The 25,717-nt window shown below is 34.0% G+C and overlaps 2 protein-coding genes across 2 annotated transcripts in view; one reads left to right on the top strand and one right to left on the bottom strand.

Annotated features, from left to right (window-relative positions):
• bs (serum response factor blistered) overlaps window positions 1–19,588 on the top strand; it is a 30,167-nt gene extending 10,579 nt beyond the window's left edge. The window contains exons 2-3 of the mRNA XM_090398917.1: window positions 14,573–14,833; window positions 16,443–19,588. Of these exons, the coding sequence (XP_090255043.1) occupies window positions 14,573–14,833; window positions 16,443–16,517 (336 nt within the window). The 3' untranslated portion in view covers window positions 16,518–19,588. The remainder of the gene's footprint in view (window positions 1–14,572; window positions 14,834–16,442) is intronic.
• Window positions 1–25,142, bottom strand: part of LOC150102332 (retinol dehydrogenase 12-like) — a 79,359-nt gene extending 54,217 nt beyond the window's left edge. The window contains exon 1 of the mRNA XM_090399518.1: window positions 25,061–25,142. The gene's annotated coding sequence lies outside the window, so the exon portion shown is untranslated. The remainder of the gene's footprint in view (window positions 1–25,060) is intronic.
• Between the last annotated feature and the right edge of the window lie 575 nt (window positions 25,143–25,717).

The following is a 25,717-nucleotide window of genomic DNA, read 5'->3' as shown; positions in this document are numbered from 1 at the left end:
TTTATTTTCTATCTATCCGTATGTTCACTGGACATCCACAGATGCCGTATGGTCACTCTGATGCTCAGTGATGTGCCACACCAGGCCTCGCCATGTAGTCCTGTTGTTTGCTTTTCTGGAGACTTCAACTCTCTGAAGATTAGTTGCTCCACACACACACACCATCCATCCATCTCATTGATGGCTTACCCATTCCTCTTTTTTCCAGGAACTTTATATTCTATTACTGTTCTGAGAAGTCTCCCTTCCATCTTTTCAATGTGTCTAAAATATTTTAACTTTCTTCTGTCAATATCCTTAAGGAGCCTTAAAGTTCTACTGATGTTTTCTAACATTCATTCATTTGTACGCCTTTCACTATATGATATCCTTAGCAGCCTTCTGTAACACCACATCTCAGATATCCGTTTCTTATCTGACTTCTTTAGATTCCAAGTCTCACATCCATAAGTCGCTGTTGGAAAAACAACTGCATCCCAAATCCTCAACTTTGTTCCCATGGAGATAGATCCATCCTTCCAGATTTTAGACAAGTCTCTGACTGTTGTTTTAGCCATTCCTAACCTTCTTCTGATGTCTTCTGAACAGCAATTCTTCACATTAATAATGAATCCCAGGTACTTAAACTTGCTGACTTCCTCAATTCTTTTTCCATTAAGGCAAACTTGTTTCTCAAGAGCTTCCCTGTTTGTATTTCCTTTGAGAACCATAATCTTAGTCTTGCTAGGATTTAGTTGAAGTCCTCTGTTATTACTAATCTTGTTAATTATGTCAAGAATTTGTCCTAGTTCTTCCATGTCATTACAAAGGAGTACTGTATCATCAGCATACCTCAGATTACTGATCAATCTACCTCCTATCCCAATTCCTGTCTTGGGTTTATCCAATGCTTCACGCATGATGTCCTCCGTATATATACTAAACAAGTGAGGATTGACTGAAGCCAATCAGTCAATCCAACACCTGTTCTTACTGTGGCTTCTTGCTCCCTGTACAAGTTGGCTATCAACCAGATAGTGTGTTGAGGGGAACCCATTCTTTTCATTACTTCCCACAGTTTCACATGCTGAACACAGTCAAAAGCTTTAGAGTAGTCGAAGAAACACATTACCAGAGGAATTCTAAATTCTTTATATTTTTCTATGATTTGTCTAAGGCAAAGGATCTGATCTCTGGTGCCATTACCTTTCCTAAAACCTGCTTGTTCCTCGGTCATCTCTGCCTCAACTTTGGCCTCAATCCTATTTAGCATGATTTTTTATTTTAAAATTGTTTATTTCGTAATAATAATAATAATAATAATTTAATTCTGTGTCTATGTTTCATAGATCTGCCAATGCAGATTTTGGGGAAGAATATTAAACAAATATTTTCTTTTAATATTTTTTGCCACGTAAGTACGATTCATAGATGTACTACTTTCCGTGTCTGCCTATTATGTAAAAGCCACAAGATGTAATAACTCTCAAAAGTTAACTTCATCATAAAGAAACATTGCTGTATTTAATGGCGATTTACTGATATATTACAACGCATGGGAGATTGAACAGATCGCTATTTTGCACTAGATAAAAAGAAAAAGGACCAGTACTTAGTTCGAAATAATGATTTTGTTGATTTAATTAAGGCATCGAGTCTTAAAATGTATCAGTATAATTTATACTGAATGTTAATCTAATAATAACAATAGTAATAACGTTCTTTATTCCAACATTAAACACTCTTTCTTGCAGTATTCATTATAAAAAAAAAAAAAATGATGAGAAAGCAGATGATTTTGCATTTAGCTTTTCAATAGTTTCGAATTGAAACGACTGAAAGTGGATAATATTCAACTATTTACTTTTACTGCAAAATGATAAATTTGTCAAATCAGTATGTTAAAATAATAAATAAATAAATAAATAACATCTATTATAAGGGTCATTCTTAAATGACTTCGTAACTTTCACGGAACATTTTTGGCTCTCTTCCCCCGTCCCACCTTTTCAAAAGGTATTATACCAACATTCTTTTTCCATCACAAGTCCCGTCTTAAAAAAATAAAAATAAAATATAATAACGTGAATATATAAAGATTCGTCTACAGAAGTTTCAAATGTATTTCAAATTCTGCTATTACTGAATATAATATTTAAACTAATCTTCACACTAGTTTAATATCTTCCTCCTTCAGAAGGAAATCCACGTTCTTTTTATGTAAAAAGAAAAAAAAGCTGGGATTTTAAAGAAAAGCACTTAATCTTGGCCTGATCACAAATGTTCTGGTAGACAAAACATTGGAATTACTTCGACAAGACCTTCCTGCAGGCATGGTTCAGCTTAATGTCGATTTTGTCATCCACTTAAGTTACTTCACGTGTCAGAATGAATTTGACCAACAAGTAGAGAATATGACCGTGGATAATCCTCTTTCTCCTACCCTAGAAAATTTCTTTATGACACACTTTGAATAACAATTACTCCATAATATCCAACCCATGTATCATAAGAGTATACGAAGATCAATGCTGTTCATCGTCCGATATAATTTTTTTCTAAAAATAGAATATGACCAACGTATTGAAACTCCTCTTCATGGACCTCCTCCTTTTCTTCATCTGTGACATGAGAGCCGCGTATAAAGAAAACTTACACTAGACAACACATTCTTGCTCTTATAAGATCATCTTTATCAAAAATCGGGCACCATTAAAATCCACTGAACTCATTCAGTTCTCCACTGAAGCGTTACTGACATAATACAAAACACATTCTATCTACATTCCAACAAAATATATTCTATCTACTTAGACTTCACTGAATCCCAGTAGCCAGTCTCTCAGGAAAATATCAGCAGCTGTATCGTCATCCTATCTTAAAAGTATATCCGAATGCATCTCCAAACTACTTGACTCATTGGTATCTAAGGTAGCCTTTTGCCGATAAACAAACTTGCCGTCTTTCTGGGCTCTGCAAAGGATACACTTCTCCCTTTGGCCTACCCTGGTATTCATCGTATTCCCTACTCCTGTGCTCTGTCCTACTTCGGCCAAACCGACAGATCTGCCGCTGTTCGTTGTAAGGAACATCTAAACATATTAAATTTCCTGAGCCTGAGCAAGCTGGACTGGCCAAACATGCCATCTCCTCCAAACATTGACATTGGATTCTTCGGCAGAAGACTGCATTTTTCTCAGAGAATGACTGTATAAAGAAAAATGAGAAACCTTGCTACATCGTCCTAATCTGAATAGAACTGGTGAGCCAAAGTTATCCCTTTTATGGGAAGTTGTTCTTACCATCACCCACCCTAGCTAAGTATAAATTAAAAAAATAAAAAAAAAATGTTAGGACCTTAGTGCAGTTCTAACCTTGCTACTCTGAATTAGCCACGTGTTACTGTCAGGTGACGTTCGCATTGCTGATTCTTTTCTTTTTTTTTTTTTATTTTGCTTGTGCCTAGTTTACTTTTTAAATTTTATGCTGTAGATGTCCTTGATACTTCGTTGAAAGTGTTACATAAATAGATTTCCTCGTGTAAGCAATTTTCCATTGCTATTTTTTTTTTATTTTATTTTAATATGCCTACGTCGATTTCCTTTTGTCATAATACTAGTAAAAATCCTGTTAAAAGTATTATAAAAGCAAAGAAAATTTTAGGATTAGCGGTACTTTGTATCAGATTTTGCGACATTCTCGTCTGAGAGTTTTCTCTTGAACACCGAAATATACTTCATCCAACAATAATTCAAAATTCAGATCTCAGTTCGATCAAAAATCTTTGTTTTACTCTAAGAATAGTATTCCAGAATTTTAAGAATAGAATTTCAGTCATTGAAAGTGTCTATCCATTGGTTGGAAAGAGATCCGCGTTGGAATCCCATTTAATGACGCGAAAAATCAAAAATCCTTATAGGAACTTTTCAGCTGTAGATGTTTGAGTCAGTCTCGTATGGGGGGTGGGGGGGGTGGTATGATTCTTCTTTACAGAAACTCAGATTTTTCATCCCGCTGCGATGATTTTTTTTTTATGTGAATTATACCCACTAAAGGTTATAAACCTGTGATGCATTAGAACCACAGGTGTGCTAGGGTTTACATAATTCGAAAATCCTACTCCACAGATAAAAATGAACTTTTTCATCTATTTCAGGCCTCCAGTAGCCAGCACTGCCGCACACGAAACACTGAAATGCATTTACTACTTAAACACAATCATAAAGGTCCACGGCGGGATCGAACTTGCAAATCAGCCTGTTGGGTGGAGAGTGGACACGCCATCCACTTAGCCAACCAAAGCGATTACAAGGATTAAAGAAGAAGAGAGTCAAATGATAGTACTCGTATTTTGAGAGTTATAGGAGCGACGGGAGGATATATGTATACCAATGAATTCATCTTTTTTTCAAAAACGATGGAATACGTATCTCGAAGAACGATCAGGCCAGCACACGTCATCAAAAACTGTGAAGATTAAAAAAAAAAGTCCACACAGCTCTTGATAACAGGAAGATGACCGCCGATGGAGGCAAATAAAGTGCTGATTTGTCGTATGTGAATCTTCACATATAATATTCTTGCCTGTAAAGTCATCCAGTATACTAATTCCATAAAATTTGTGCAAGTTTTCCAATAATTCGGAAACGAACACAGAAAAAACGATTTGTAGGGGCATTCCACTATCACCTATTCTCTTTCTCCTGTACATAAATGAACTACGCACAATAACCACTAATACCATCCACAGCTTTTCAGACGATAGTACTCTCCACTCATCCTAATTTCATAAACCATGCAGTACTTTGCTACATCCTAGGCTACAAGATCATCTACAACTAGTGCCTTAAACATTTATGTATATACTATCCTCCATTGAGGCGAGGACAACCTTGTCATGTTCAATGCCACCAAAACGCAGTCTTGCCTTTTCGCGCGCAAAAGAGATCCCGGCTCACCTACCCTTACCCTCAGTAATACACAAACTACACACGCTTACCTCCAGTCTTTCCTGGCATAAACACATCACATCAAATAGCCTACTCAGCATCCAAGAAACTTGGCATCCTCTTTCCTTCAAGAGCCTATTTTATACCCAATCAACTATTCACTACATACACATCCGAAATCCGTCCATGATTAGAATATTGCTCAATGTTTCGGGTGGTGCACCTAAAACTTACCTTAAAATTCTGGACACCGTTCAGCAGCAAATACTTAGGCTCATAGATGATCCCTCTCTTACAGATTCACTTCAACCTCCATCTCACAGGCACTGTGCGTATTCTACAGATACTTTCATGATCAATGGTTCAGTGAATTGGCAATCATTATTCCTCCACTTTCTGTTACACCTGTTAATACAAGAACTGCAGCTTCCCAACACTCCTTTAATGTGCAACTGCAAACACACTGAACCTGCTTCTGCTCATCCTCTTTCATTCCGTCCACCTCTGTTATCTGGAAAGACCATTATCAAGAAGTATTCCAAACAACTAGAACCTGCAACTCTTCAAAAAAAAAAAATAAATAAATAAATAAATAAACTTCTACCTCAGTACTCATCTATAGGTCCCTCAACCTCTCGTGTATGGGGTCAGTAAAAAATAATAATAATGAAAACTATATAAGTAAAGTAGATATTAGATCCAGCATTATTTCGAACCAATCCTGCCAAGAGGAGACGTGTACCTTGATATGCGTCATAGTTGATGAATGATGTATTTCCTACTGCCTGAAAAAGCAGTTTTCAGTAGATTCACACGACGTCCTGACTAAGAACCAGTCTCATACGGAAGCGGCAAGGTTGTTCATCCCACAAAACATGCAAAAACCGGCCATAAGAACACACGCCACATAAAAGCATAGCATATTGGCCTTCTGATAGCTTTGGATGCATAACAAACAAACTTGTCTAAAAAAAAACCCTAAATCACAACTTTTAGCGGAGAAAGTGATTATTTTCTGCCGAAGGTGGTGATGAATGAGCAAGGATCATTATCAGTAGAGAAGGGCGTGACTGTAGACAGTGCACCTACGTGCATGTACAATCAAACGATGCCGGATAAGTTGAAGCCAACTATTCGGATTAATCTCCCCCCCCCCCCTTCCAGAATTGGAGTCAAAAAGTTGTGGCATGACAACGCCCATTCCCTCAGTACCACAGAACCGTGGAAATGCTGCGGATAGTACTGTTTATGGTTCAATTCTACAGTGTCTTACACACACAGTGTAAGACACTGTCTGTCGCCTGTTTCGACCACTCACGAGGGATTTAGTTCATTTTGCTAGCAATCTAAACATAAAGTAAGCAGAGCAAACTTGGCTTTACAATATTTTTTTCCCCTTTCTACATGCATTCAATGCATGTACGCTGCTGAACTAAACCTATTCAAAACCAGGGGACAGTATGGCTGGGAGTAATACTCTGTACGTCTCTTATTGTGCAATCAACGATAAAATATTTATTACCGATCAGCGCGACGCTTAAACCACTTAAAAGTTTTAAACTCCTACGCTGTTAGATGTATTGAATAGTAACAGGCAAATTGGCATTACATCAGTCTATTAGGGAATAAAAAATGAGACAGTTATCTGCTCCATTTCCCTTCCACTCCCATCCCATTTCTTACAAAACTAACATTACTTAAATCGTGCGTAGGGCGTAGACGGAATACGAATCAGTAACCACGAACAGATAAGGATATCCTCAAAGTTTTTATACCCAATTACCTCTCCTTCAACATGTAAAGACTGTGGGCAGCTTGTTTTCAGCATAGATTTATTTATTCTTATTTCTTTTATTGAAAAAACCGTGTGTGTGTGTTGCGCGATAGAGGGAAGAAGAAAAACTCATTGCGAATATTGGTTATGAATTATCTTGTTAAAGAAAACTGTGACGTGGGTACATAAAACCATGCAGAAACCTGTAATGTGTAGTGAGTGAGTCACGGTTCGCGTTCTTGAACTCCGACAGGACGCTTATAGGTATGGTGACATCCTCCAAACATTAAGCTCCGTATGATATTTATTAGCAGTGAAAATATCCCAATATTGTTTTAAGTCACCGCGCAGGGTGTAGAATTCGGTTGTAATAAGGACCTCTCACCCGTTTTAAAACTGGTAGAAGTCAAAAATTACCTGTTATCGCCATGGTAACACAGTCGCAAGAACGATGCATCATTTGTCTTTTAATTGGAAAGACCTGGGTTCGAATCCTGTTTAGAACTCGAGGAACAATTCTAAGGACTTTTCAACGAAAAATAAGTTAGTTTGATACGATGGCCAGGAATTTTTCCTTCCTGGAAACTGTTTTTTTTTTTTTGTTCTTCTTTTTATCCCACAATACAAACCAGCCGGAAAACACATACACTGAACTTTATGGGCTTAGATGCTTCAGCAGTAATTTAAACTCAAGTCCCCGAAAGTCATCGCACTTACAGGTTATAGTTGCAGTCGGATTACCTATCCTAAGCAGTGAATTGATTGAGCCCAATCGCGACTAAAACGAAGAAATTTAAAATCTGGTAAGATTTTGCTGATTCCTGATACTTAATCTTAAATTAGAAACCTACCAAAACGATCCCAATTGGGCCCCTCATTTGCTATATTCGAGACCGTACCTATCCAAGACCCATGAAATGTCCCACGTCATGTTTGTCAGTTCAGATTCAAATAGTGATTTACTAATTTGCTGGCTAAAAATTTAATTTAATTTTTTTTAAATGTTTTTTCGCTGAAATATTCCATTTTTTTTTTAAATTCAAGATTAACTAATTCAGTTCAAGTTTAATATTTAAAATATTAAATATACAATAACGTTTCCTCATGTTTTTGAGAGAATTCTCTTCCTACCGACTTCTCAACGAGGAATGTCGATAGGAGTTAATGGCCGCTATTTCAGCACAAGTATTAAAGGTTAAGCACTTTATGTGCATTTCCGTGACCGTTCCCCCGCCCCCCCCCATTTATTCTTGCTATAATTATGCGCAATGAATCGGCAAAACATTGCTGAAATGTATTGGATTTTCTTGTAACAAGCCTGTTGATATTTACTGCCTACATTTATAACGAATCAAAATGAAGAATTTAGTTTAAAAACTCACTGCAAATGTATTCTCTAATAAAAATGCAAAACTCCTAACTACGTCTTAACTTTAAATTACTAACGTATCATATTAATGAAAAAATTACAAAAAAAAAAGTAAAAAAAAAAATACTGTGACAGTTGCTAATAGTATTATGTAACAAATTAGTTTCACCTTCCGTTTCGAGAACGGCTTAATTATTTCAACATCTTTGATGAGTGACACATGCGAATTTTTATGCTAGACATGCATTTAGAAAACGATTTGCAAGCAGGAGGTGACTTCACATTCAAGCTGTTGGCTACCAGCCAAACATTTCCTGAAAATCTCGCTGTCTGAACAAAAGAAATATGTAGCCATAGTATTTATTTGTTTTTCAACATTCTAGAAGAGACGGCTTATTTATTAATCGGTTCTAAGTAAGGTAAATAGTGATGTAGTTGCTTGTGAACGATATAAAACTTGTTTAGACTAAAAATATATTTGTTACTTTTTTTTTTCTTAAAAAAAACGCCTTGTTATTATTTGAATTAATAAATAAGGTTTCCTATAAAATTCACTTCAGTTGTTATTTAATTTTGATAAAGAAATAACTATAAATAAATCTGATTCTATTTTAAAGTTATTTCTATTAAAATTCTATTTTATACTACTACAGAAATACATCTTTTAAGGTTTTTGTTTGTAATTCGGAATTCGCTAGCGCTGTCGATTTTATTATTTTTTTATTTACGTGTTTTGTAAAAAATAAAGTAGAAGACATCTCTCTGGCAATATTCAAGTACAGTATTCTGAAAAGATTTTTAAGTATTTAAATTCGAATTTTTTTTTCGCATTTAAAATTATTTGTTTTTAACCCTGTTGTTTAATTTATATTATATCACTCGTAATAATATATTACGAGTGATATAACGAATATCACTCGTAATATATTACGAGTGATATTCCACACTGTTTATGCGATCAGTTTTGGTTTAACACGTGTTATGTAAAGGTGTGTGATAGTTCACAGTAAATTGTATCTGAGAGACACCGCGACCTCCGATGTAAATATAGTATTGGTTTAGTTTTTTTATTTTTATTTTATTTACCACTGAAAATGGCTGGAGAAATATATCGATTGGTAATCCAGCAGATGTTGAAGAGATTCAGCGATTTTGTTACTCGAGTCCGATGATGAGAATGATAGAGTCGAATGCGAAAGTGAAAGTGATATTATCACTTTGTATTTGTATCTGAGAGATACCGCGAACTCCGATGTCAGTATAGTATTGGTTTCGTTGTTGTTGTTTTTTTTTTTCTTTGTTTAAATTTAATCGCATTTTAGCAAATATTAGTAATGAATGTATCTCTCAGATACACGCGACCTACGCTGCAATTTTTTTTGACGGCGACCTCCGCAGGGTTAAAATGTACAATCTACAAATCAGCTTCAGAACACACACATGCAGGTAACAGATATAACGACTATACTGACTTCAGGGTCAGGGGCGAATTCTCCATGCTTGCTGCGCAAGCTTATTACTTAAGAAAGAAGGAATATTTATTTGTTAATAAATGCATGCATTTATAAACATTCCATTTAAGCTTTTATTTTTATAGATGAGGACGTATTAAGCTTGCACGGCAATAATTGAGCTTTGCGTTGTGTATCGAAGGCCGATGGTTGCTCGTCTAGTCAAAGCTACCTTGGCTTGCTCGGTTGTAGAAGCTTCCAGGTCCTCGCAGCAGCACTATGAGCTCCCTTCACGTCGTCTTAAACACAGGCCATATGCAGTGAAAGTAGCTCTAGCCAGTGAGCTTCAGCCAGCCTTTACAAGTGTGCGTGTTGCTTGGGAAAATTAAGTTACAACCAACTTTTTATGACGATGTTATTGACCAGTTCATAAAGAAGAACCGTAGGGTAGAATTTGTATTCAAGTAGCTAAATTGAAAAAGATAGAACATCATTTGTAAACTAAATGTTGTATTTGTATGATTAAATGTACAGAAATTTCTAATTATATGGTTTTAAATGGTCAGTAATTCATTATTCCGCTAATCAGACTTCAATCACACCTTTCATTCTCTGAATGATAACAAGAGCAAAAAGTGAATTTCAAGACCAGCATTCACCCCTGTTCAGGGTATTACTTACCCTCTACTAATTCAACAAAACCCAATTTTTCTAGCAAAAAGATGTCTATTCCCCCTTAATTTTGATAATATCTAGATCGCCAGAACAAGATCCGACTTCTCCTTTTCGGCTGACTAGCCCCTCCTGGCACAAAATTACATCAATCGCCTCCATAAACTTTAGTGTGTCCTGCTCCCCGTTCAGGAAAAATGCACCTGTTCAACTGCTAACACTGTACTAGTCCCAAATCCACCTAATCTTGGAATACCGTTCTCGCATTTACGGTCTGCTCTCAGAAAGTCTTTAATGCAACCGGATGATTGTCTCCCACAGTCCAAGTGCTATCTCATATACGCCGTATTTCTGCTTCATGTCTTTAATGCAGGAACTTCTATGGGTACTGTTCCACTCAACAAGTCCATTATTCTTCCACTTTCTGTTAAGCCTATAATAACACGAGTTGATAATGCGCGACTGTTTTGTTGTTTATTTCTCTCATAGTTACCGACGAAAGCATCCGAATCTACTGGTTTATAGTTTAATCATGTGTGTGTGTGTGTTCTTTTTGCCATGCTTGTCTATTATGAAGGATAAAATACTGACGTTTCCAGGAGAAAACCTACCTCCGTACGAGAACTAGCTAACTCATCTGCAGATGAAAAGCCCTTATAAAGTTCTTCGCGTCCTGAACTCTGAGTCCCGAGTCTCAAGCTGCTCAGTATCCATTCAGTCATACAGTCCAATGGCAAACCCACCGAACTAGCCTCTTCTTTCATTCTGTCTGCCTCTATCTAGAGCAGCCTGTTTCACGAAATTTTTCCCAAAGGACAACAATCATTTGGAAAACAAATTTTTAGTAATTCAAAACTAATATGAATGAGTTCCGTTTCTTCTCTTTCAACGTTGTCTACAGATGGGCACTAACGTGCTGTGGGTTATGAATCCTTTGTGTGTGTGTGTGTGTGTGTGTGTGTGTGTGTGTGTGTGTGTGTGTGTGTGTGTGTGTGTGTGTGTGTGTGTGTGTGTGTGTGTGTGTGTGTCCAGGTTTGGCACGATCATTATGCCTGCTGTCGGTTTGGAGTGATATCGATTCATAACAGTGGACTAATATAAATGTATACATCGGTTTTCTATTCGCAAGAATATTAAAAATAAATACTGAAAGATAAAGCTCTACTTTATTTTCATTCATTGTTTCTCATCATAATCTCTTTTCCTTTCAATACATTTTCTCTACCTCGTAAAAGCTTTTCAATGCTGTCGTAGTAAAACTCTTCAGGTTGTTATCGGAACCATTTCCTCACAGCTTCAGTTGACATTTTCAAAATGGCTACCTTTTGAGATGTGCCTTCAATTCAGGAAATAGCAAGAAGGCAGACTTAGAAGAAAAAAAATCAACGAGAACCAAAAAAAGTTCAATACTCAACCTTTCGCCAAAAAGTGCATTCTGACCTTGCATTCTTTTAGGACAGCAAATTCACTATATAGTGAAGGCAACGAATAATAAATTCATAAACCCAGGGCTATGTGAAGACTTCGAGGAAGTTTTAAAACTACGAATTAATATTATTCATGCTGAAGGATTTGACGCTGTGGAACATCCTCCATGTAGCCCGGACTTGGCTCCATCGAACTCAAATAACCAGAAGTTCGATGGAGCCAAGATTCAAAAACAATTCCACAAAAGAATTGTTTTTTGACAAGTTTTTACTATTCGCAGAACTTGTCATGTAGAAAATATATTGAATCACAATGTACATACACCCAGCTACCAGGCCGATCATACATGTATGATCGGCCTGGTATCTGGGTGTATGTACACCCAGATTTTCCGTCAGATGAGAATTTCCGTCAGATCCTCTTTGATATATTTTTTTTTCGACTAAAAATATCGATGTCATTTTATAATTATTTTCTGTTTCCCATTGTTTTCTTAATGCCACCGATCATTGGAATATTTTGATTTCTTTTGTTTAAATTTTGATTTTCTGCAGATGTAATTTAATCAAAGATGTAAAAGACATCTTTGATTATTTTTTTTTAATTAAAAATGTCAAAAATTAGCTCTGTATTAGTTATATACTATTATTTTATTACAAAACATAGAAATGGAATGTTTGCTGTTTCAGGTATATTTGTTTTGGAATGTTTCAAAATCAGTGTTCCAAAGACGATACACTAATCCGCAATAAAAAGTGAAGATGATTATCTAGTATTCCAATAGAATTAAAATGATCATCTAGTATTCTAATAGAGTTCTTCAATTTCACATCAGATCTGAGATCTGATGTGAAACTGATCTTCATGGATCCACCATCACACAACCATTCTCGGTGGTTGTCTATCAGTACTTAGTTGGATCATTGTTTCTATTTTTCTGATTTAAACACCTGCGCTGAACGTATATGACTAAAGTAATCATTATTATTATTACTGAAACATTCATTCCCATTCAATTTTAAATTCTGGTCTCTGATCTCCTCTCAACTTCCTTTTCCCCTCTTTTACCTTGCGGTGTCGAGGATTTATTAATCATCGGACCTCAAACCGTTCACAGGATAAGGTGGTCAGCCCTACGCCCCGGTGTATCCTATGTCCGTAGTGTTGAGTTCTCAAGGCCGGTTTGCCTGTTTTGCGGGATGAAAACTGACAATCGGTTTTACCGATGGTAATACCTTATACTCCATTTCTCGTTTCACGAACTTCTACTCTCGCAATCCTAAATTTTGATATCTAACTCATGCCTAATCATTAAGTTCTTAGTATACCTTAATTCTGTTTTCTATTTCGCAAATAATAAATAAATATTAATAAAAATAAATAACTATTCCACTCTTTTTTTCCACGCTTATTTTTCACGATACTGATACTCAAATCGTTTAAGGAATGCCAGATTTCTTCTCTTTTTTGAGATACCCTAACCTCCAATTTCTTTGCATAAACATTACACGATCTTAGAGAAATTAGCTTTTCGCTTTGCGTAAAGCATTACTTCAACTCTGAATAGCTGCTAATGCTATAAAAATCACAAATCTGTCCAACCATCGAAGTTGGACAGATTTGTGATTTTTATGTTATGAGCCCATACTCATAAGTACTCCTTAAAAATACCGGATTCCAGACAGAATCCAGTACAGCACAGCGTAATTAGGTTGATTAACGACTAGTGTCGCATTCTCATACGACGGTGTTAATTTCCATGTTGTCCTTTTAAACCTGAACAAAATTCACTATTAATAAGTCGTTTTTTACTTTCAACCTTCCACTTTTCGACTCGTTGTACTGGTTGAAAACTGCGAATGTGGTTTTTTCAAACTGCCATAAAAGAGGAAATCCTGATGGATATTTTCAAAGTAATTAGAAATTAGCATGTTATCAATAGTGATAATTTAATATATTCCTAATTAGCATACTGTCGATATCAGGGGCGAATGCTGGTCTTGAAATTCATGCTTGCTCTTGTTATCATTCAGAGAATGAGAGGTGTGATTGAAGCCTGATTACCGGAATAATGAATTACTGACCATTTAAAACTATATAATTAGAAATTTATGTACATTTAATCATACAAATACAACATTTATTTTACAAATGATATTCTATCTTTTTTCAATTTAGCTACTTGAATGCAAATTCTACCCTACGGTTCTTCTTTATGAACTGGTCAATAACATCGTCATAAAAAGTTGGTTGTAACTTAATTTTCCCAAGCAACACGCACATTTGTAAAGGCTGGCTGAAGCTCACTGGCTAGAGCTACGTTGACTGCGTATGGCCTGTGTTTAAGACGACGTGAAGGGAGCGGAAATGGCGCGCGCATGAAATCACAGTGCTGCAGCGAGAACCTGGAAGCTCCGACAACCGAGCAAGCCAAGGTAGTTTTGACTAGACGAGCAAGCATCAGCCTTCGATACATAACGCAAAGCTCGATTATTGCCGCGCAAGCTTAAGATGTCTTCTGTCTACAAAAATAAGTCTAAATGGAATGCTTATAAATGCATGCGTTTATTAACCAATAACTATTACTTCTTTCTCAAGTAATGAGCTTGATGGTATTGTTATCATTTCGATTTTCGTAGCTCCGTTTATAGGCGACGGCGTACTTTAATTTTTGACTTGGGTTCGAATCCCGTCTAGAAGGAGAAGAGCCATTACAAATGCTTTTAAAGTGAAAGTGATTAGCCTTCTCACTCGGATTTCATAGGCATTTTTATACACATAACGTGCAAACCAGCCATAGAACATTTACAGTATACAGATATAGCAAATATGTAGATAGGCTATTTACATATTTATTTATTCGTTTTCGTATTAGAATGATATCTCAGTTATGAAAGAATGTGCTGTGAAAATTGTCCACCTCTTTCAAATACATAAATTCTTTTGTTAGGCTTACGAATTGTCGACACTAACAGGGACCCAAGTGATGCTTCTTGTAGCCAGCGAGACAGGTCATGTATATACATTTGCCACAAGGAAACTTCAACCTATGATTACGAGTGATGCTGGCAAAGCTTTAATTCAAACTTGTCTCAACTCCCCAGATCCCCTGTTAGGCCAAGGCACGTCTTGCATAGATCAGCGTATGAGTGCTACAGGATTCGAAGAAACAGAGCTCACATATACAGTTGGAGAAGAACAAGACATTAAGGTAAGTAAAGAAGGTACTTCATCTTGTATCTTATATGTTTATCATTGAGAAATGAAGTAATCTGAATGAAAATTTCTGGATTTATGTAAGTAAATGAATCAACTATGAAATTATTCCAACCGTAGCACTAATGGAATATAATATAGAGGAAGTACGACTTTATATATATCTTTAGTTTAATTTTATATGTTTAATTCTGAATCGATTCGCTCACAAATGCATTTAGAGTTGAGTATTTATTTATTTTGAAGCATCTTTGTTCTATAATAGCGAATGATATCTTCTACGAGCTCAAAGATGTTCATTTTTGATAGATTATATATTTTCCCTAAATTCTGCTAGGTTTTTACGATACTATTATTGTTTTGGTTCGGTTTCACGCAGATGATTTTGCACAGCATGAAGAAAGGTGTCACTAAATAAAGGAATTTTTAACTTAACTTGTTGGACACAATTTTAGAATTAATTAACATTTCTCGAGTCTTAGCTATCACAAAAATAATTTTACTTTTGATAAGCACTATTCAGAAATATTGTCTTTTTTGAATGTTTCCTTTATGCCACTTTTAAAGCTATTTTATTTATTATACAGCGTGGAAGTTTTTCCTTTAACGTTCGCGTCATAATTAGCTTTTTTTTTTTATTTACACCGTCACTAAAATTACAACTAAACTCTAAAATTTTGATAAACTAATATAATATGATTTTTACTTTTCGAACGGTTCTTAGTGATATCAGAAGTTATACTTAAAAAATAGATTAAATTTATTTGCAAGTATATTTCTTTATTGGATTTGAGATTTTCAAACATAGAAATTAAAGGAACTTAAAAGTTCCTTTAAGTTGTATGTTTTTTATTTCATAATAAAAGTGCTGTATTATAATTGCATAAATATGTTTAAATAAACGGAACTTAATGTAAACATGCAGGGTGTATAAATAACAGTTTACTATTTCATACAAGTGTTGATCGTGTTTGGGCAACTTCGGCTAGTTTCAAGATTTTTTTTTTTTTTTTTTCAGTCTGTGCGGAGAGAGGGAGGAAGGAGGAAATTACTGGGGGAAAAAGATACATATTTAAGAATTAGAATCTTTTCCGCTAGAAACTTTCAGAAGACTATTTCTATATTATTTTCGGACGATAATGATTAGACGGAAAATTTTCAAAACAAAAGTTATGACCTCAAAGAACTCTCATTTGTTTGTTTTATTTTGTTCTGTTCTTTGATGTTAGTATTTGTTATTCAGAAATCATGAGTTCTTTACTTAATTTACTTTATATCCCTCTATGAAAACAGATAATTTGTATTCTCTTGAGAACTGTACAATTTTTTTATAAATACCACTGAGACGACTATTCGGAATTAAAGTAATTTTAATTTATTAAAATTTATTTTAATAACAGGCAGTTTTTTAAATTACATTTTATATATTCCAATTAAATTTAATATATCTACTCACGATCTGCAATTGTACATAATCCTAATGCGGAACGAAATCTGGAGATTATTGTAGGAAACGTAAATTGATAATCTTAACTTTACATTTAATATCTATTGAAACTAAAATTTATAAATATATGATTTGGTATTTTTCTCTCTCTTTACAGCCAGTCCAGTTCCCTTCGATAACGCAACCTTCTGAATACAACACACAGAAACTTCCTCCCTTTTACATGATATAGCAATGAGCATTCAGCTCGTACTGCATTACCTGATAGTCTTTTGTTTTCTTCCGGAGAGGCTATGTCCGATACAATGAGCAGCACTGTCGACAAGCTAAAAATAAATAAATAAAATAAAATAAAAAAAAGAAAGAATTTAAAAAAAGTAGTGCTTTCTCGAGCACTCTCCCTTCATCCAGTCAACTGTGATGAGATGCGATGATGCTGTTTCATTGACAACTTTTCCTTTGGGCTTTCACCGAAGTGCCCATATTTGGCAAGTGGGAAGACGTAATCTTCCATTTAAGGTGAACATTGTGCCTATATTTGTCATAGTCGGCCTTGCTGGAGGGGCCTGCCAATATTACAAGGCAGCCTGTCCATATAAGGAGGAAACCTGTGACTGTAATGACGTAGACTTTCTCTCCCAACAAGGCAAGTCGGCCGGCTGGAAATATCACGTGATTTTCACTGTACGCTCCTTGCTTTCCGATTGGCCATCGACAGGTGACAGCTCTCTGTGTTAGTCCGAAGAATATCTGTGCCATATATGGAAGTTGCCGGAGCTGGGCTCCACGCCGCACATTCCCTATGTACCATTTAAATGGACAGGATCGTCTTGTCTATTTCTTCACTACAAGTCTATGGAATGTATCGGGCAACCAATCAGGTTATTTCTTTTTTTTAATATATTTTAAGTATTTTAACATGCTAATATTGGGTTGTTGGCTGTAAAATGAAACTTGGAATATGGAAACTACCCAGTGTTAACTGGTTTTGATCATGACTCATAAGTTCAGTAGTTCTTAGGCAATTAGCACTAAAGCACGAGGTCAATCATATGGTGGTTCATTGAAGCATTTATTACTTGCTATCACCTGGTACAAGCTAGGTGTCCAAAATTCTACGATGAATATTGTTACCAATTTGCTTCGTCACGAATGTATATTTAAAAATAAGATATAGATATATTTGCTTAAGAAGCCGCATTTATTTCATCTTTTCTTGATTGCGCAAACAAATAACTAGTTTCTGTTCAAATTAACATTTCTGAAAGGTTCGAAAAAGATTCTTCAAAATCTTCAGTAAGGATTTTTTCATTAATGAATAATCTACCGTATGCAAAGAAAAAAAAGGGGGGTAATCTAATTTTTTTTTATAAATAAAACATTATTTAATATATTACGATTACAATTTAAATTCACATTATTTAACCAGTCTTAATATAACATTATTTTCATTGCCAAAATTAGTGATTTTATTACTAGCCAAACAAACCCTTCAATGTCACAACTTAAATCATAACCTTCGTGTTAGCCTTGAACCGAATAAATCGACCCCCCCCACACACACTTTTTTTTTCTTGCTACATTATTAATGACTAGAATTTTTTTTTTTTTTAAATTCCGCATTTCATTGAAGAGAGAGGACTTAAAATTCTAACATTAATCTCATTTTATTATAGTAATTGATTCATTTCCGGGGAAAAGAAAAGGAATATTTTTTGATATCATGTTAACAAAAAATTACCTCTTTGAAATGTTGATCAGATCTGTTTGTGTTTCATGTAAAGCAATTTATGTAACGATATAAACATTCGGTATGTATCAACAGAAAAACTGTAAGAATCAATGCGTCCCGAAGTGTATATTTTAATAGAATTATTTTATTAAGGTCGCTCTATGGAGCAAGACAGTTCCGTTTAATTTAGTAGGAATTTTACGTGAAATGGTAAAGACATTTCATCTATCATGATGTGACAGTTCAAGAAAGCTTTTTTTTTTTTTTTTTTTTTTACAATTTCATTATCATTACAAATGCAAGAAGATTAACTTTAAAAAAATGGAATTCTGCCTTCTATTTAATTTTGATAACTAGAATGAGTTTTTATATTCCAAAATGTTATGCAATATCAATAATTTAAAATTTCATCGATCAATATAAATGTTTATGGTAGATTCGAGTCCAGAAGTAAACTCGACTATCCATTATAAAATACTTGTTTAAATATTAGGTAGATTATGCATAAAGAATAAGAAAAAAGTCCATTAAGAATTTTCAGACCAAATACTTCTCTCATGCACCTTGTAGGGTTTGATGAAAATATGTAAATACGGAGTTTCTCAATCAAAACATAAATTATTCTGATTTAAAATAATAATAAATATTTTTGCAACACTTTGCATATTTTTGTAAAGCATGCGATTTTCTTGTCTGTAACTCGCTCGTGATATCAGATAAGAATGGGATAAGCATATTTGTGTGAGTGCAAGTAGAGATCATTTGTTAACTTCGTGATGCCTCCAGTGTAAAATTTCCTTGCGCATATTTTAATGCAGCTTTTATGCCTTCCATTTAAAGTTAAAAATAATTAACTACGATCTGCATACGATTATGCAGCAGTAATCAAAACTGGATAAAAAATAAATAAACTATGATATGCAGACGATTATGCAATTGTAAACAAAACTGGAATAATATGCAGTGCATTTTTTTTATTTTAGTATTCGAAGTATAACAAGAAATATGCCTTCCATTTAAAGTTAAAAACAAGTAACTATGATATGCAGCAGTAATCAAAACTGGATTACAGTAGCATTTTTTAGTATTCGAAATATAACGCGTTTCAGTTTCTGCTCAATTACATTTCGCAATTATTGTTTTTTTATTGGTTTTCTGTGCTTAATAAAATATTTGTGGACCACCATATTTCAATCTCAGTATATTTCATTAATTTTCCCCCCCGTTAAGAGTCATTAATATTTCATTCATGATAAACAAACTTATTTTTTTTTTACAATAATAACTGTATATAACTTTCCAGCTGTTCAGAATGATATGTAGTAGAAATTAAAGCGGACAATTAGTGCCAAAAATTAAAAAAGTGCACCTAATCGTAGTTGCTTGTAATGTGACGTAGTAATGTAGAGATAATCCCGATGTACTTAACATGTTAAATCATTTGAATGTTGAGTGCTATAGTAGAGGTTACATATATTGTACATTATAATGGGCTGGCAGGTATCCAGTGTTTTACAGAATATATATTCTATTTATGGAAACATTTATTGGTTGAAAGTTTTGTATTGCATTTTGACCAGTAAAAAAAAAAAAAAAAAAAAAAAAAAAAGGGAATAAAGGTTGTTTTTTTTATATTTGTTGTGATATTTTTCTTTGAATTTGAAAATTGTTCGACAGCTTTATTTATTTATTTCAGCTACATCCAACACTTATTCACTCACTCTTTACTTATAAAACATTAAGCTATGGCATACAAAAATAACTTATACACTGTAAAGAGAACTGCAAAATGTCTTGGTATAAAATAGAGTTCAACAAATCTATGGACAATGACTAAAATATTGGTTGATTTTATGGGATCATTTTGACTATCTGCTGTTTTTATTCCTTCTTTTCACTGAAACAAATTTTGATTAGTTCTACACCATCGTAATTTTTGTGGAATACAGAGAAAGAACAACCAAACACTATTAATTGGGTCTGAATTCTTTCCGCCAACCTGAACTTTTCTTTTGTAGGTGCATCGGTGTCTTAAAATTATCTATTGAATTTGCACAGAGATGAAATCTTTTTCGCAAATATATTTTAGCGAGGAGGAGTAAAAGTAACAGATGCAATAAAGATCCCTGTCGAGCAAGTAAATAATTAATCCTCACAATTATTCTTACAATCGGCACACCTTCAGTTATTATCAGAAAAGGTAAACAAAATAAACAGTGAATCCATGGAAATCCAGTTATCAGTTCTCTTTTATTTAAATAAATTATAATACGAAATAAACTCAGGTAAATTATTTTTTTTTATTAGTATAATTTTCGCCTAAGTATCAAAGGCATCTTCAGTACATGTAAAAAGTTAATCGAACAATAACTGACAATTCAGAAAGGTGCCACCAAGTTAGCTAATATAAATAACTAAAAAAGGTCATTAAATTTCCTGACTTATTAAATATATATATATACAATTATGATATCATAATAATAATGTCATTGCTTAGTTATTTATTGTCAGATAAAAGAATCTTTCATAATTAATAATTTCAAAAAGATTTTTGGAATCACAAATCAGGTATGGAAATGAGATCACATTTTTTATGTCAGGACATTTATCTAAAATCAAATTGAAACATAATTAAGGTTGATCATTTTTCTTTAAAAAAGAAAAATATAACCGTCTGGAATTTTTTTGGGGGGGGATGCAATAGAATCACTGCTTATTTCTGGTTAATTTGAGGTTTAGTTCTGGACTATGAAAATTTTAGTTCCAATTTTTGAATAATTTAGACCCGTGATAATTTACTTCTATGTCTGCTCGAAAGTCAAAGTTGTAATCAATTAGTTCGACTCTTGAGAGTTAAGGACGAGAATCGCAGTTTAAGCTATTTGCTGAAGAGAACTAAAAGCTTGTGAATTTAGCTTCCGGTGTTCTTGAGAGAAAAAAAAAAAGGCGTATATTATTGATGTGTACAGGCAAACCTCAATTAATGCGATTAATTAATCCATCAGTTAATGCGCGCTAAGCGAAATCGCGTTAAGCGAATGTAATAAACAATGGGAATAATATTAATTCATCCATTAGTAGCGTAAATTTGGAGAAAAAAATACACTATAAGCTATATTAGAGGATAAAATCACCAAAGTTAATAAAACGCAGTTGCTTAAATTTTTATTCATTGACTAAACATTTGATTGAGCTACTTTTTTTACAAAAAAAAAAAAAAAAATACGTAAAGATGTTTGAATCGTGCTCGACTTTCATCAATTTGCGATAGCTGGCGAACGCTTTATCAAAATTTCTGCGGACTTCGAAGCTTCGTTTCCATATCAGGATCAGCATCAAACAAAATTTCCTTAGCATGCTCAATGTGATTGAAAAGTAGCTCAAGTTCTTTTGCAGTTAGCTTCTTAGTCGCATCGTTCTCTTCTTGTCCACACACCTTATCTTATTCTTCATATGCACGCTGTTCTTCTAAAATTGAAGGAGATCATGCTCGTTTAACTCTTTGAATGGGAATCGAGCAAGTTTCTCGCATCTTTATTATCCAGTTCATTAAATCCAAGTTCGTTTCCAATTGTGCTGATTTCTTCAATAATGTTAGATCTTGGATTTTGAGCATGATAAACTAACATAGGCTTGAGTTTAACGTCACCTTCTGCATTGCCTCCTAATAAAAGCGTAAGACGATCTTTAGATACTTATCCTGGTTGAGATGCTTCAGTTTTTAGCTAGGAAAGTTTTTGTTGGCACACGCTTCCAAAAGAGGTCAATTTCGTCGATTGAATATTTGCCGATCGTCATAATCACCTTCTTGAATTATCCTTTGCAATTCTTTACGAATTGCATTTTTAAGTTCGATTTTTAAAACTGTCAAACCATCCTAAACTCGCAGTAAAGCTTTCACCTTCCTCTTGAAATTTAGTCTCTTTCAATGAGGTAAAAATACAGAGCGCTTTTGCTTGAATATTCCCTGTACTAAGAGGTATTATTTTTTGGTTATAATCATCAATCCAGTGATAGATGTTCCACCTTGATCAGTGGCTTCCATTTCGGGTGATCTGTATACTTAAAGAAGCAGTAGCAACTTTTCCTTGTTCTTTGTATTCTTTGCTCTTATTTAATACAGTCCAAACTGTAGACTCGCTGTATCCCAGGTCTTGCACAATCATTGTATTACTAGCGCTACTTTCATGTCTCAATGACCTCCAGCTTTTCTCCTCGCTGTAGGTTGGCGACAAAAAATTTCGCATAACGTAAAAAAAAATGCGTTAACTGATTAATCGCTCGCGTAAAGCGAGAAATTGTGTCATTTCACTCAATCGCGCATATCGAATTCGCGTTAAATAGGGTTTTCCTGTATATAGACATTTAACAATATACTCAATATCAAGACAGTGACTAAAGGTTATAAAAATATGATAATGAAAAGATGCAGCAGAATAAAATGAGCACACAGCCCGAAAACAGTGGTTGTCAAATGTATTCACATGATTAAATAAAGTAAAATTCAGTAGCTTAGAAAAAAAAAAGAAAAAACATTACCGTTAGTTGAGCTATTTAGTATAATTATTACGCAAAATGGACTAGAGTAATACTTAATACTGAAATTACTGGAGTAATACCGAATACTGAAAATTAGAATTGTATTGTGTTAGTTGAAAGTCAGCGTCTGTGACTTGCCAAATGACTGGATAGTATAATCAGCAGAACAGATCTGCTCTCATGTTGTATACCGGATAAGAGCCTAGTTGTAGATAACAGCATCCAATCATCTCTAACCCATAAAATTTATCTAGCGGTAGCTAATAATGCAGTATATGTAGATGACGCCACTCGTATTTAATTCTAGGGAAGATAAACAAATCTTCAAAAGGAAAAATGCTCAAGAAAGAATATATCTTAATTTATTATATACGTGTTTGTAATTCGTGAGGAAATTTCATTGCAAAATATGTCGAATTAATTGCTCTCTCTCTCGCGCACACACACACACAAAGAGATTAGAATCAGCTAAATATGATATCGGTCTAAAATGAAAAGTGTGCAACTAGAACATTACTGAAAGCAGTCCAATATCTGTACTGTTGACGCTACCCATACTGATATCAGATAATGAATTGCTGGCCCATTACTATTTTGAAAGATATTTTATTAGAGGCTGACCATTACTCTCTTTTTTTTCCCCTTTTCTCTATCTCTCTCCCCATCTACCCAATTAGGTACCGTATGATATTTCCTAATCAGTTATAGGCTTGCATTCGGTATCAGAGAAACAAATAAATAAACATGACAAAAAACTCTAGGGAAGGAACTTCAAAGAAACCGAAATCTCTTTTTAAAAGTCTCTTTTAAAAAGAGATTTTACAGTTTATTTGGAGCAGCATTGTATAATGCACACATACGTGAATTTGGACTATGCAAGCAAAACAAAGGGTCTCATGTTAAGAGCTAATGCTAACTTTTCATTTATGTTCAATAGCACCTGTAGATTTTCAGTCTTTAAAATGATTTCGTAGAGTATGTTTTAATTAACAAAAATGATATATCAAGAGTTATTATTACACAAAAGACAGTAAATACAAGTTATACCTGCAATACTAAAAGTGGACGTTACATAAAAATTGTTATTGTAATCTGAATGTAGGAGCAGATAAATATCTGTAAATTCAGAATTATTTTTATTTTATGTCATCCTGAGTCAGATGTACAACCATTCAGAGGTTTAATCCAAAAAAAAAATTATTTCTCCTTCTGTAGACCTGCAAACTTAAAATATCACTAGAAATTATTAATTACTAATTTCTAACTTAACAGTTATAATTTCTGTGTAATATATAAGATATAACTGTAGAAGGTTATTAATATTGCCGTAGTAAAATTTCTACAAGTATATTGAACTATAAATAAAACATTATTATTTATTATTATCATTGAGTAATAATAATAACGGAACGCAATTTTATTTTTACAGTAATAAACACATAAGGAAAAAAAAAAAAAAATCGAAACGAAAGTGGTGAGAGCAGAATGCAAAGACGTAAGAAATATATATATGCATTTGCGCAAACTCGGATGGTTGCCCAGCAACAAATCTTTTGGTGGTTGATTTCTTAGCAGCCATAATCGTCCCATAAATAAATAATAATCTGGATTGCACTTTTTTTTTAATTTTTTAAAGAACTAATCACTGCAGAGTTTAACTATAATATAATATGAAGTCTGGATTTTCTCTCAGCTTCACTGTCAAGGGTAATACTCCAATCTTGACCTCGAAAGACATATGCTACATAGTTTAAAAAAACAGCTGACTCACTAAACGATGTATGGAATCCGCCCTATACAAACGTTGTTCATCGTGTCGCCCTTGTTTAATCTCAAAATAGAAGAAAAGAGAAAGCAACTGTGTAAATATTCTTTTGCATTCTAGAAACGGAACAACTATTGCGATTGGCTCGCTAAGTTATTTTCTGAAGAAAATGTTAAAAAAGAAGGCGCAAACTTGATAAAAGGTTAAAAAACTATGATATATTGCTCTGTTGTTTATTTATACATTTTTGACGTCAGTAACGTATACAGACGTCAGAGCATTTCTGAAAAATCACGCATTACGCAGTGACCAGTAAACACAGCTGCAGATAAAATACTTTCGAGTTAATCATTATATGCTGTCTGTTAACATATGCTGATTAAAGAGTTTTTTTGCGAGTTAATGGTTATGACAGTTAACGTTCATGGCCAAACAATTTTTAACCGCTTCACTGAGACAAAATTAATGGCTAAACAGAAACCTTTTTTTTTTTTTTTTTTTATTCATAGTTATTAAATTAAAAGTAAAATCCAAAATTTTACCCTCACTGTAACCACAACAGATAGCGGGGAATATGAAAAGCATTTTGCTTCACCCTTAAAGACATAAATGTCAATTGTCAACATATTTGAGCTTTCAATTCAGGATGTTTTATTTGTAACAGAAATCTATAGTTTACTTTTCAGATTTAGTCAAGTACAAATGCTTGAATTATGTTATGAGCAATAATAGTACTTACAGTGTCAGTGGTCGCTAATAACTGGGCGCTGTATAGTTTCAATTCCACGGTAGATAATACAAACTTGATTAAAGTTATGCGCACAGCCATTTCAGAAACGACTTCAGTTGAATAACCGAAGCTCTGCGCCCCCTTCAGGACATTTTTAAATGCTGCTAAGTTTTTATTATAAATAATAATAATAAATTGTAATTACTGTATATTGAAATTGAATAATCTTCTATGCAATGAATTTTTATTCTCTTATTCTGCTATAAATACAGAAAGTACATATACAGAAAATTTATTTTCACAGGAATACGCTGCCAATTAATTTGTAATGACTTTCTGTGCGTATCAGATATATATTATACCTTTGTTTCGCTACTACCAAAAGAATCTAGCGAATTCAGCTAACTCGTTGATCCTAACAAGAATACTCCTGAATTAAGAGTATCCTAAATAGGATACTCTTAATTCAAATTAATTAACTGTGCATATAAAACTTCGGATAACTAATTTAGCCAGACCAGTGTGTAAATCACTGGATCGGGACCAGTGGAAATGGATTTTTGGTCAAGTATATTTAAAATCCGAGAGTTTACCGGTTTTTATTTTATTTATTTATTTTTTAATGTTCATTCATGTTGGTAGTTATATAACACCAAATAAAAAGTG

This window comes from Typopeltis vanoorti, chromosome 10, assembly GCF_054136105.1.
Source record: "Typopeltis vanoorti isolate ZY-2024b chromosome 10, IOZ_Tvanoo_1.0, whole genome shotgun sequence".
Classification (NCBI taxonomy): domain Eukaryota; kingdom Metazoa; phylum Arthropoda; class Arachnida; order Uropygi; family Thelyphonidae; genus Typopeltis; species Typopeltis vanoorti.
This window is presented reverse-complemented; position numbering and strand designations above follow the sequence as displayed.